The sequence below is a fragment of the Ranitomeya variabilis genome, chromosome 5 (genome assembly GCF_051348905.1).
Source record: "Ranitomeya variabilis isolate aRanVar5 chromosome 5, aRanVar5.hap1, whole genome shotgun sequence".
Taxonomy (NCBI): domain Eukaryota; kingdom Metazoa; phylum Chordata; class Amphibia; order Anura; family Dendrobatidae; genus Ranitomeya; species Ranitomeya variabilis.
This window is the reverse complement of record NC_135236.1, coordinates 475773792-475787796: the sequence shown is the minus strand read 5'-3', so window position 1 is coordinate 475787796 and position 14005 is coordinate 475773792. Positions and strand designations below refer to the sequence as shown.

General features: G+C 43.6%; 1 protein-coding gene across 2 annotated transcripts in view; it reads right to left on the bottom strand.

The window, feature by feature from the left end:
- The window catches only part of MON2 (MON2 regulator of endosome-to-Golgi trafficking), a 137048-nt gene that overhangs the window by 72305 nt on the left and 50738 nt on the right, over positions 1–14005 (bottom strand). For both annotated transcript variants that reach the window (XM_077265501.1, XM_077265500.1), the window contains exons 14-19: positions 9948–10129; positions 9769–9881; positions 8440–8544; positions 7594–7674; positions 7437–7510; positions 6261–6351 (exon numbers count right to left, since the gene is read on the bottom strand). In XM_077265501.1, coding sequence (XP_077121616.1) covers positions 6261–6351; positions 7437–7510; positions 7594–7674; positions 8440–8544; positions 9769–9881; positions 9948–10129 — 646 coding nt within the window. The remainder of the gene's footprint in view (positions 1–6260; positions 6352–7436; positions 7511–7593; positions 7675–8439; positions 8545–9768; positions 9882–9947; positions 10130–14005) is intronic.

Genomic DNA, 14005 nt, shown 5'->3' with positions numbered 1-14005 from the left:
TGAATCACAAAGAAACGGAGCTTCTTTAATATCTATGACATGAAACCCTGGACTCTGGAGCAGGGAGCACTGTGTATCTCTCTGGGCTTCCTCAGGGGTTCTCAGGAGGCCATCTGAGCGCTCAGCAGATCAGTGCTGTCAGGGCCATGTATTACTCCTTGTTCCGAAGGCAAATACGCCCAATCTCTATACAAGACCAATATCCCAGCAATTGTAGGGCTGAGGATTCCAAGCCTCACTATATGCTTCAGCTTACTGCGGCCACCGCAAGGCAAATGCTGGGTTATTGCCGGCCCACAGAGCTCAGCTGATTGCCAGGCTGACTTCAATTAAGAAAGGGATCATCTTAATGAGACCACCCATTAAACACAAGGAAACAGGATGGAAACATTACAGGATCATAAGACTATGTTCCCACGATGAGCTTTTGGTATGTTTTTGACATTGTGCATTTTTGCTGCACCAAAAACGCAGCGTCTTACAGATCCAACAAAGTTGATGGGAATTATAAAAATCTCATGCCCACTGTGCTTTTTTTTTTTACTCGGAGTAAACTGGCCCTTTAGTTTCAAATCCTCAGAGAATCACTTTATCTTGCGGGTACACTGAGTTTGCTGTGCAGAATTTCCCCATAGACTTGCATTTGCAGAAAAAATGAAGTTAAAAAAACGGACATGCATTTTTAGTGAGTTTTTGCAGTGGAAATGTATCAGAAAGGTATGTAATCTGCACCTAAGAATAGCAATAAAGTTGTCAAAGAAATACCAGGAAGTATCAAAAACAAAGAATGACACACCAACAAGAGACGAAAAAAAGCAGCGTCAAAAATTCGATAAAAGTGCATATTAATAAAATGCACACAAAAGGGGCAATGAAAAAACGCAAGTGGCCTAATTTACATAATAGGTACTGAAATTCTGCAGTGTCAAAAACTCACCAAAAGCTCATCATGGGAACGTAACCTAAATCCTTAGCTGGATTATAAAACCATTCCACCCAATAGAGCAGTGTTCCCCAACTCCAGTCCTCAAGAGCCTCCAACAGGTCGTGTTTTTAGGATTTCCTTAGTATGGCCCAGGTGATGGAATTGTTGCCTGTCTAGATTATGGAGTTCTCACCTGGGCAATACTAAGGGAATCCTGAAAACATGACCCGTTGGTGGCTCTTGAGGACCGAACTTGGGGAACACTGCAATAGAGCAATGTTCCCCAACTCCGGTCCTCAAGAGCCACCAACAGGTTTTGTTTTCAGGATTTCCTTAGTATTGCCCAAGTAATAATTGCATCACCTGCACAGGCAATAATTCCATCACCTGGGCAATACTAAGGAAATCCTGAAAACATGATCTGTTGGGGACCACTGCAATAGAGAAAGCCCTTAAAGGGAACCTGTCACCTGAATTTGGCGGGACCAGTTTTGGGTCATAGGGGCGGGGTTTTCGGGTGTTTGATTCACCCTTTCCTTACCCGCTGGCTGCAATATTGGATTGAAGTTAATTCTCTGTCCTCCATAGTACACGCCTGCGTAAGGCAAGATTGCCTTGTGCAGGCATGTACTACGGAGGACAGAGAATGAACTTCAATCCAATATTGCAGCCAGCATGCAGCCAGCGGGTAAGGAAAGGGTGAATCAAACACCCGAAAACCCCGCCCCTATGGCTGAAAATTGTTCCCTCCAAATTCAGGTGACAGAGTCCCTTTAATTAATGTCTCATCGGTGAGGGAACAACTCCCACAGCCCCACCGATCAGCAATTGTGACTGCCAGCTGGAACTGCTCAGTTTTACATCTTGGCACCCCAGCCCAATCAGCTGCATAGTAGGAGCAGCTGGGTACTGATTATCCGCCTCCTATGTGAATCAATAGGTGGCGGCTGTGCGGTACCTGGCTGCAGCTGATCCCCATGGGTGCTGTGTGCTGCACCCCCACCGATCTGATATTGATGACCAATAGTGATGAGCGAATGTGCTCGGATAAGTAGTTATCTGAGCATGCTCGTGTGCTAACCGAGTGTCTTTCGCGTGCTCGAAAAATATGTTTTGAGTCCCTGTGCCGGCATGTCACAGGGATGGTCTAAGGCCCCTTTCACACATCAGTTATTTTGCTATCAGTCACAATCCATCGAATTTTGATAAAAAATAAATCTGGTGACTGACGCTGCCGGATCCGTTTTTTTTCTCACACACTTTTATTAGCGACGGATTGCCTCAAGTTTCATCCGTCGTTCGCCAGATCCGTCGTAAATAGCTGGTACGGCTGACGTAGACAACGGACAATGTAATGTTTTTTGTGTACATCGAAAAATCGAACAGTGATGGATCCGTCACCGTTCGTCATTTGCTCGAATGGAAGTCTATGGGCGCCGGATCCATCAAATGAGGGAATCTGGCGACGGATTCTGTTTTTTTAAATTATTATTATTATTTATTGTTATAGCACCATTTATTCCATGGCGTTTTACATGTGAGGAGGGGATACATAATAAAAACAAGTACAATAATCTTAAACAATACAAGTCATAACTGGTACAGGAGGCGTGAGGAGCATCATGCTCCAATTTATTTTGGAACCAATTAGCCAGATCTGTCAAAAAAATGAATCCGTCGCATCAGTTTTTCACAATCTGCGATGGATCCGTTGAGCCAACTGATTGTGACTGACAGCAAAAAACTGATGTGTGAAAGGGACTAACAAACAGGAAATCCCCGCATGTGTTGCGGCTGTCAAACAGCGCGAGAGGTGAAGGGACTATAAGGGTATGTTTCCACCTTCAGGATGGCCGGTGGTATGGATGGAGCGGCAAACCCGCTCCGCCCTAAGCCCCGCCCCCTTCTGGGACGCGATGATGCCCGATGTGTTCATTGCACACATCCAACATCATCGCACCCCACACATAGGGCCCTGTGATATACCTTGCGGCGGCGCAGCAAGGTACACAGACATGCTGCGTTCTTAAAAGACGCGCAGCATGTCCGGAATCGCAGGGCCGCCGGGTGCGTGTTACCACGCATAGTGGAGACGGGATTTGATAAAATCCCCTCCACTATGGTGTAACATCTGGACGCTGCGTGTTTGACGCTGCAGCTCTGCGCAGCGTCAAACACGCAGCGTTTCCTGCACGTGGACACATACCCTAACAGATTTTTGGAGCACACTGAAGACATTTGGTTAGTACACGAGCATGTTTGCTCATCACAAATGACCAATCCTAAGGACAGACCATCAACTTTAGAGTCCAATCAAAGAAAAATCATTTGACAGCATGTCAGTCCTAGTTTGCATGTTCAAAGTCCAATGACCCAATCGGACATCAAGTGATACAAACAATAGAAAGGAACAGCATCCAGTCCAGGTGATGAAAAAGAAAAAAAAAAGCCTTTAGGCTGTGTGCACACGTTGCAGATTTTTCGCGTTTTTTTCGCTATAAAAACGCTAAAAAAAGCATGCATTATGAATCTCATCATTTAGAATGCATTCCACAATTTTTGTGCACATGATGCGCTTTTTTCCATGAAAAAGATGCATCGCGGTAAAAAACGCAGCATGCTCATTAATTTTGCGGATTTTTTATGGATTTCCCATTATATTATTGCATTGGGAACCTCTGGAAAAATCCCCAAAAAAACACACCAAAAACGCGGTAAAAACGCATGTGGATTTCTTGCAGAAAATGTCCTGTTTTGCTCAGGAAATTTCTGCAAGAAATCCTGAATGTGTGCACATAGCCTTATTCTGCCATGATTCATGGTATCATGGCGGAATAAAGGCTTTTTTCTTTTTCATCACCTGGACTGGATGCTGTTCCTTTGTATTGTTTAGACCAGTGTTTCCCAAACTCCAGTCCTCATGGACCCCACGGGTCATGTTTTCAGGATTTCCATAGTGTTGCACAGGTGAGACAATTCCTGATGCCTTGATGATACTTCCACTACCTGCGCAATACTAAGGAAATCCTGAAAACATGACCCGTGGGGTCCGTGAGCACTGGAGTTTGGGAAACACTGGTTTAGACCATCAATGTTAGAGTCACAGACAACTACTTTAAGCTGCATTTAAAGGGAATCTGTCAGCAGGTTTTTGCTACCTCATCTGAGAGCAGTGTAATGTACAACATATACTCGAGTATAAGCCGACATGAGTATAAGCCGAGGCACCTAATTTTGCCTAAAAAACTGGGAAAACTTATTGACTCGAGTATAAGCCAGGTATGCATGGTCCCCTAATCCCTATCCTGGTATGCATGGCTCTTCATCCCTATCCTGGTATACATGGCTCCCTTATCACTATCCTGGTATGCATGGCTCTTCATCCCTATCCTGGTATACATGGCTCCCTTATCACTATCCTGGTATGCATGGCTCCTTATCCCTATCCTGGTATGCATGGCTCCTTATCCCATATCCTTGTATGCATGATTCCTATTAAAAAACAAAGAAAAAAAATACACATCCTACTTACCTTCCCTGCGTGCCCTCTCTGCATCTCGTTCCGGCGCAAGCAGCTCTTCTGGCCAAGCGATCACGTGTCTCCGCTCAATAAAGTAATGAATATTCACTCCACACCTATGGCAGTGGAGAAGGGTGAATATTCATTACCTTTATGAGCGGGGGACACGTGATCACTTAGCCAGAAGACTGGCACCGGAAGGAGATGCAGCGATGGCACGCAGGGAAGATATGTAAGCTGCGGCTGTAACTGTGCACGCTATAATAGCAATGAATATTCACTGCCAGCACAGTGTGCACAGTTACAGCCGCAGGTTCCTGCCTCTGTGACCCGCTGCTCTCCCTCCGTCTTTCTGGGACAATGACCTCGTGTATAAGCCGAGGGGGCGTTTTCAGCAGGAAAAAAAATGTGCTGTAAAACTCTGCTTATACACGAGTATATACGGTAGGTAAAAAGAAGCTGAATTCAATGATGTATCACTTAGATTATTAGGTGCAGCTGTTATGACACAATCAGAGTTTTACATTTAGAATGAAGCCGAGCTGAGAAAGCTAGCCCCGCCCACAGCAGGCTCTCCATGTACAAAGTCCATACACAGTGAGGTGCTTATCACAAGAGGAGGTGGAGTCAGACTAGACCAGCCGTGTTAATTAGTGATGAGCGAGTGAACTCATAGCTCGGGCATTCCAGAGCACGCTCGGGTGGTCTCCGAGTATTTGTTAGTGCTCGGAGATTTAGTTTTCGTCGTCGCTGCTGCATGATTTACGGCTGCTATACAGGCTGAATACACGTGAGGATTTCCTGTGTGTTAGGGAATTCCCACATGTATTCAGGCTGTCCAGTAGCCGTAAATCATGCAGCTGCGGAGATGAAAACGAAATCTCTGGGCACTAACAAATACTTGGAGGTCACCCGAGCGAGGTAGGGAGAACTCGAGCAACAAGTATACTCACTCATCACTAGTGTTAATCTCTCAATAATAAATCCTTCACAGTTAGTAAACAGCAGCCCTGTGACAAATGACCCATCCATGAATTTTGTGTTTCAGCTGCTATCTCCTGCTGTCTTCAGATTACATAGCAAAAAGCTGCTGACAGATTCCATTTAAACAGCGTGATGCTTGACACTTAATAGCCTTCATGCACAGCTCAGCCCTGCTTCAGATGCTCACTGACAGATTCTAGATCATTCCGAGCGCTTATACAGCCTCTGTTCTCAGAAGCACAGGTCCTGCTCACACAAAACAAAGCGCTGCCGAGAAGGAGAATCTTTTGAGCTGCATAAAAGGTAATTTTACCTGCCGAATGTGCTGTTTAGACAGCGTAATTATCATGAAACGAGAACTCCTAAGAACGCTTGTTCGTGATAATCGTGCAATGTAAATGGACCTTTAGACAAAGGGGTGAAATAGGCTACAAAACTGGAATCTGCCATTTCCAAGTTACAAAATTGCTGTGTAGCACACATTTTGTGCAGCTGTCCTTTCTCCAGATTTGAGCAGTAGTTAGGATAGGAGGCAATGTAGTCATTTAATTGTACCGGCTGAGACCCTCCAAGGTCACTGTACTGGGGGCATAATATGCCATAAGAATACACTAGTGTAATGTATTACCATCACATATACATGTGCGTATCTTCTGCTACACTAGATCTCCCCATCAGCTGCCCTGTATATCAGCCACCACACATCTACTCTAATATGGACTGTCGCTGTTCCCCTCACATGTACTCCATTACCTGCACCATAAGAGCTAGGACTCTCAGCCTAGTCAGTACACATCTGCACCACTTATCTATACAGCCACGCTGTCTTACCTTGCTATTCCCATATGCCATGTCCATAGCCTCCAGCGATAATGAGCACAGGGCATTTATGAGATGGTGCAAAGACACATCATCCAGGTACCTGGAACAATAAGAAAGTCTCAGACGTTTTCCCCATATTACCTTGACATAGACTCTTGCTTTACAGGCCATGTTACAGGCTACTGCAGAACTATGTCATAACGGTAAAACCACACTCATTGTGCAGAAAGTACTCGGAAATGTATGCATAGATGGACCAGAAAGGCACTAATCATGTGCAAGCTTATGAAATAATTACAGCCAGGGGATCCAATCCAAGTGCTGTACGTTCCATGGTGCTACAATGCGGAAATGTCCGGACCACCTATCAATGACCTTACAACATTATCTATGACAATTTAAGAAAGAGATGGAAGCAGACTATATAAAGGCTTCCATTAAAACAGACAATTCAACTAAATTGTACTTAACATTTTATTTTTATTTTTTACAATCCGGTTCTCTACATGTCTTAACAATTGGTGGGTTTCATGGGTCCGGAGACCTCCACCAGTTGTGTAAAAAAAAAACCCATGCTCTGCAGCGTACAGGTGAGCAGGCGGAAACGCTGAGGTCCCGCGAGAGCGGTGTATGGCCCACTTGTAAATCTATGGAGCTGTACATGGGGTGGTACAGGATAGCAGACCTTCTACTGAGCCCACACGCCACCCTATGCAAGCGCTTATACAGGAGCTCAAGGTTCAGCAGATTATATTAAGAGATCAATGGAGGTCTCCAGACCCGGACCCTCAATGATCAGCAGGACATAGCAGGGAGGGAAGACTTGAGTGACGATACATGCATTTAGACTCATAATTGGCATGTCTGAACTCCGCACACCTTAAACAGGTATTTTAGGAGAGGTTTTCCAGCTGAAGCGTTTTAGCCACAAATGTGGAACATTTTTTACATCATACATAGATACGATCTTCTATAAAGGACCCCATTGGTGTAAAGGGCTAGGTGAAAGTTCCACAACATGACGGGGGTCTTTTTCCAGACAATACATAGGCATTGGGGTAGAAAAGGACTATTTTATACTTATTTTTTTCTGTTACAGTGTGAAAAGGAAAAGTGTCCCTAAACTCCTGGCAGCTAAAGGATTAACCATCAGATCTTGATTTGGTAATAATTAAATTCTCTTACTGTGAGCTTTCAAACAGTCGTGAAAGTATTGTGGAGATAACAGGCAAGTCCGTCATAACTGCGGTGGTCAAAACCTAGAAGAACAGAATGCAGATTATACAGCTATGCCGGCAAGAATACTGTATGTAGGCAGGATTTCTATATAGGTTATGCTCACAGTGCTGGGGCCCTCAACAGCTCGCCCAGGCTTCAGTGCTCCCCCACTGCTGGGCTTTAAGCCAAGGATCCACACCAAGTGCTAAGTAAAGAGATTTCGGTTAATACACACAGGAACACATTGCAAAGTAATATGCAATTAGAGAACCAACTAGAATAATGCTAGCAAAATAGACATTACTATTACTATAAAATAGTCAAAAGGATATATCATGTGACTAGATACTGATCAATGCCCCAAAATTCATCAAAGCAATTTTGCAGAATTCTGGCATAAATTGCAAAATTTTGGAGCAACTCAGGGTTGAGCGACTTTTGGCATTTTCATGCCAGTGGGAGCTGGGGCAGGACAGGGAGGGACTCCTCTAATTCACGCTGAGCTGTGGCGCCTCCTACACCAGAGATCTCACTCCAGTCCTTACTCCACTAGAGGACGCTAGAATCCGGAGTGTCGGACTCCATCAGAACCCTCATCAAATCCAGTCCTGAGGAATCAGGGCATAAGCATTCACCACTAAAGAGAGACCCCCAGCCCTTATATAAAGCACAATTCTTTCTCGCAGGCTGGAGGCATCTAAATTACTTAGATAATGGTACAGGAAGGCAGATAAAATTACCATTATTACACCCGTTTCCTATGGGAGATTAATATGCACTATAATAAAAATGATTCATTTCATAGTGATATCCAAAAAATGTTTGCACTTACAGAAGGCTTAATTACTGTAATGTAAAGAAGTGTATGCACTTATCTTTAAGAATAAGACAACCCAAATAGTACTTGTATATTGTTTGTCAATTAAAAAAATGGATGGATAGCTCTTACTGTTTATACAGTACTACGTACCTGAAGAGTTGCAAGGACAAGTTGCCAAGAAGTCCCCAAATACCCACCATGACAGTGTGCCAAATTAAGAAGAGTCCGCATACACTGTATATTCTTAGCAGTAAGCTGGGAGAAAAAGAAAAAGGAGTACATGAGGCTAGGCTAGGTTTTTAGGTTCCCACAAAAAAAAGGGACATCGGCAAACTATGGCTTGTGTGCTACTTCCGGCCCTCTGGCTGTTCCAGTCCGGCCCGTGGGCTAAAACATTGGCCCACGGGCAGCACCATGCCATCCATCGCCCCATCCTGAGGATGAAGACAACGGTGAATACACTGGCGGAGGACAGGGCCTTCTGCTCCATCTGCCACCAATCAGGGTGAGACAGCAGACGCAATGACGTCATTTAATCGTGCTGCTATCAGGAGTCAGGATCAAAGCACCGGGGGAACGGAAGCGAGACAAGTATGTGTTGTTGTTTTTTTCCATGTGTATGGGATATTTGTATCCACATAGGGGGCTCACACTGTATATATGGAGGCTATGTGGGGGCTCACACTATATATGGAGGTGATGTGGGGGCTCATATTGCATATATATGGAGGCTATGTTGGGTCTCACGCTGTATGTAGGGAAGCTATGTGGGGCTCATGATGCTTAGAGAAGGATATGTGGGGCTCACGCTGCATACAGGAGGCTATGTGGGGGTTCAAACTATATATAGGAGGCCATGTGGGGGCTCAATACTATATGTAGGAGGCCCTTTTTGGGCTCAATACTATATGTAGGAGGCCCTTTTTGGGCTCAGTACTGTATGTAGGAGGCTATATGGGGGTTCAATACTGTATATAGGAGGCATTGTGGGGGTCACGCTGTACTGTATATAGGGGCTGTGTGTGTTCTGTATATAGGGGCAGTGTGCGAGCTCATACGGTATATAGGGGGAAGACAGCATACTTATTTCTGCTTAACATTATAGTAATTGCATCACTTAATATTTATCAATAAGTTAATATTAATATTGATCAAAATTAATTTTGGCCTATTGGATCGGCCCTCAACAACAGTCACGGTCTCGCATGTGGCCCCTCTGGAAAATTGCCTACTGCTGCTCTATCTTATGATGAACAAAACAGCGCTGATTGACCCCATTAACTATTGTAAGGTCAGTTCAGGTGGCTGTCATTTTACAGGAAAGAAATGGCACATCATGTTGCACTTTTTTTTTCTGTAAGACAGGCTGAACATGCAGCGCAGGCCCCTAATGGAGGCGCTGGCATGAGTGTGAACCTAAAATCAAATATTTTATCAAAATAAATCACAATTCAAACAAAACTGATTAATTTACAGTACCATTACTGTTCCTTGTGGCTGCAGAGCAAGAGGCTGTCCAACCGCCACTACTTGCTGGTGAGAGTCACTTGACGGGCTGATCATCTGCACATTTTGCCCCTGGATTGAATAAGCTGGAGAGAAATAATATCTTAATGCTGGAAGTTAGGCAGACTGGGGTTCTTGGTAACAGTGCTTACTTTTGGTGCTCAGAGCCGCAGAGGAACTGCTCAGCACAGTGAGGGCATAGTGTGGCGGTAAGGAGCCTTTACAAATGGCAGTAATGAAGGCGTCTCTTGGAGTGACAAGCCCCAGTCTGCCACACAGAGCTGCCATAGTCATTTCAGCTTTCAAGATATTTTCTGTTGCCGTTTCATCAGTGCTGGAAGTAAAATGACAAAAACAAATGACACTGCATTACCAGCTTTGAAACCTAGAAACTGTAACAAACTCTTCTACACGCAGTTTGAAAGGGTTTTAAAACTGAGCATGACAGCGCAATACTTGCACATTCTTACCTATAGCAGGTGCAGACAGCTGTAGATGATTGTCTCATATGACCCAATTATGAAACTCTGATCAGAATGTAATCATAGTGTGCTCGGATTCTCTGAGATGAGGAGAAGATGGCCTCCATTCTGTTAGGCAACGGAAATCAGACTGCACTCAGATGTCATCCGAGTGCAGTCCAATGTTTCCCATGAACTCAAGGACTTAGACTGCTGAGTGCGATTCTGAATATTTGATCAAATTCAGGCATGCAGAGATTAAGAAAAAAAACATCGGACATGTGCTAACATCCATAGGCTAACATTAGTCCAGGTGTGAGCTGGTGTTTAGTCGAATCACACTTGGAATCATCTGCCCAAGCTCTTAGGGTAAGAAAACTGGATGAAGAAAAAATTTAAAGGTAGCCTGTCAGCAGGATTGTGCACAGTAACCTACAGACAGCGTCAGGTTGGCGCCATTATACTGAATAAAATAATACCTGGTGATGAAATCTGTCTTGTGGTTGTTGTTTAATCTTTATTTTCAGTTTGCAGTTAAGGATATGCTCGTGCTCCGGGGTGGGTCTGGTGGCAGGGTCTTCATGTGATGCTCTGATTATATTCATAATGCAGACTGCTGACGTGGGTCAGCGACGGCTCGGCATGACAACCAGAGGTCTCCAGCAGACCTCTATGATTGTCACTGCCAGATTGCTATGCTAGCTAGTGAGCATTTCTGCTACATACAGGCAATCTGATCATCGCCTGCATGTAGCAGAGCCAATTGGGTTATGAGAGCTTCTATTCTCCTATGGAAACTATTGAAGCATGCAAAAAGTTAAAAAAAAAAAAAAAAGTTTTTTAAAAATATTTAAACAAAATTAAAAAAATAAAACTTCTAATGACCCCCATTTCTCCCCATTCAAAATAAAACAATAAAAAAAAATCAAATATGCACATATTTGGTATTGCCAAGTTCAGAATTGCCCGATCTATCAAGCTATAAAAATAATCCGATCGGTAAACAGTGTAGCAAAAAAAGTCACAACCCCAGATTTATGTTTTTTTGGTCGCTGCAACATTGCATTAAAATGCAATAACGGGCAATCAAAAGATCGTATATACACCAAAACAGTATCATTAAAAACGACAGTTCTGCATGCAAAAAATAAGCCCTCGCCCAGCCCCAGATCCTGAAAAATGGACACGTTACCAGTCTCGGAAAATGACACAATTTTTTTTCTTTTTAACAAACTTTGGATTTTTTTTCACCACTTAGATAAAAAAAAGAACCTATACATGTTTGGTGTCTATGAACTCGTAATGACCCGGAGAATCATAATGGTAGGTTAGTTTTAGCATTTAGTGAACTTGGTAAACAAAATCCAAAAAACAGTTGTGGAATTGCACTTTTTTTGCAATTTCACCCCACTTGGAAATTTTTCCCGTTTTCGAGTACACGATATCGTAAATCTAATGGAGTTGTTCAAAAGTACAACTCATTCCGAAAAATAACAAGCCTTCACATGGCCATATGGACGGAAAGATAAAAAAGTTATGGCTCTGGGAAGAACACATCCAATTGTGGAAATTATTATTATTCCAAGATGAATTGATTAAAATGTAGGTTATTGTTGGAAACCCCCTTTACGACAGTAAAGGTGGATAGAGTTGCTATATGTGAAAATACACTAATTATATGTCTTGATTTATTTATTCAGTGCCACTATTCAGAAACTACATAGGGTTAAGGTGAAAAAGTGCTTTTGCAGGTGCAAGTTATGGAATTAATTTGAGACTATATATGATTGTGCTATTATGTTTTTAATAAGCATTTGTAATAACACTAAGTATTTTTACGTGAACTTCAGTGGTTATTTACTCCATCTAGTTTGTAATATACAGTACTTATGACAAGGAATTCGTACTACATAATTATTGGAGGTCAATAGTATTTGGCAATATGTACGATGAGACATCACCTGCCCCTCTCACCTTGGCTAACCCTTTAGACCAGATTGGACAGCTACAGTAATTATGGTACCCGATGTAAGGGAAGCATATGAGACCTATAGGTCTGTAATCGCAGTGACCAAAACAATACACTTAACCAGTTAGCTATCAGGCACGCTGAAAAAACAATTGACAGCCTGATGTATTTATGGGGCGCACCGCCTCCCACCACTCTTCAGGATGGTGATTGACAGGCTGCTGTGTAATGCATGCGGTCCATCAGTTACTGTAGAGTGGGGTTCGATCATGAAAACAGTGGACTTATAACCACGAGTCTGCTGTAGTCTTCCAGTGGGCTGTTACGGACCTTCCATAGGAAGCATATGCAGCTGACATAGCCACTTTACATATTCTTCTCTGAAGAGGAGTTCAAGAACAGGGACCCCTCAACAGGTTCCCTTTCGGACACCACTGAAGATCAGTGGCCCCGACATATTACACTATGTAACAATTTTTTATTTTTTTTCATGGGTACAAAGTGTGTTTTCCTAACCCGTTATGCCTAAAACAAATAGAAAATAGTAGTTGTTCCACAAAAACTTTGCTTCTGTGATCAGGACAATTAAATTTTGAAATTTGGCTGTTTTCGGAAAAATTCTCAATTCGTATTCAATACGGAGTAGTCTTCTAATAAAAAATAATAAAATGGTACATAAAGAGATAGGCCGGGATCACACATGCGAGAAACTAGAGGGAGTCTCTCGCAACTCAATACCCGGCACTGCCGCCGGCACTCAGAACCGGCGTGTGCGGCTGCATGTATTTCTATGCAGCTGAACGCTCCGGTCTGAGTGCTGGCGGCAGTGCCAGGTACTGAGGTGCAAGACTTATGTGAGTTTCTTGCAAGTGTGATCCCGGCCTTAAATGCAATATCTGTTTAATTTAAAAAAAAATGGCGTGGGCTCCCGTGCAATTTTCTGCACCAGACAGGGAAAGCCCGCGACTGTGGGCCGATGTTTATAGCCTGGGAAGCGGGGAATACCCATGGATCTTCCCAGGCTATAAATCTCAGCCCACAGGTGTATAATTAGCCTTTACTGGCTACTAAAATAGGGTGCCCCCCCAAAAAAAAAATGACATGGGGTCCCCCTATAATTAATAGCCAGAAAAGGCTATGCAGCCAGCTGCGGGCTGATATTCATAGCCTAGGAAGGGGCCATGGATATTGGCAGCCCCCCGGCTACAAACACCAGCATGCAGCCGCCCCAGAAATGGTGCATCTCTAAGATGCGCCAATTCCAGCGCTTAGCCTCTCTCTTCCCACTGCCCTATAGCGGTGGCATATGGGGTAATCAGGGGTTAAGGTGACATTAAGCCAGCTTAGTAATGGAGAGGTGTCAATAAGATACCTATCCATTACTAATCCTCTAGTTTGTAAAGGGTTAAATAAACACACACATGCGGAATAAAGTATTTTAATGAAATTTAATGAAACACTACACATTTTTCCCATTTTATTATACTGGTAATCCATGCGACGCCCTCGATCTCCTGAAAATAATGAGAAATAATAAACAAACACAAATACTTCCTGTTCCAACGCAGTCCTTAATAACGAGTGTCCCACGACAAGTACAGCTCTGCTACATCTGGATTCCTGACATCCAAACATAGCAGAGCTTGTAGATCACCAGCGGAGATAACTCTCCGGCGATCACCTACACTCTAGCTTTCGCGGTCAGCTGTACGTGAGAACCAGCCTAGGGTGACCGGAGATAACCCCCGGTCACTTGCATGGCAGTTCTCACGGTAAGCTA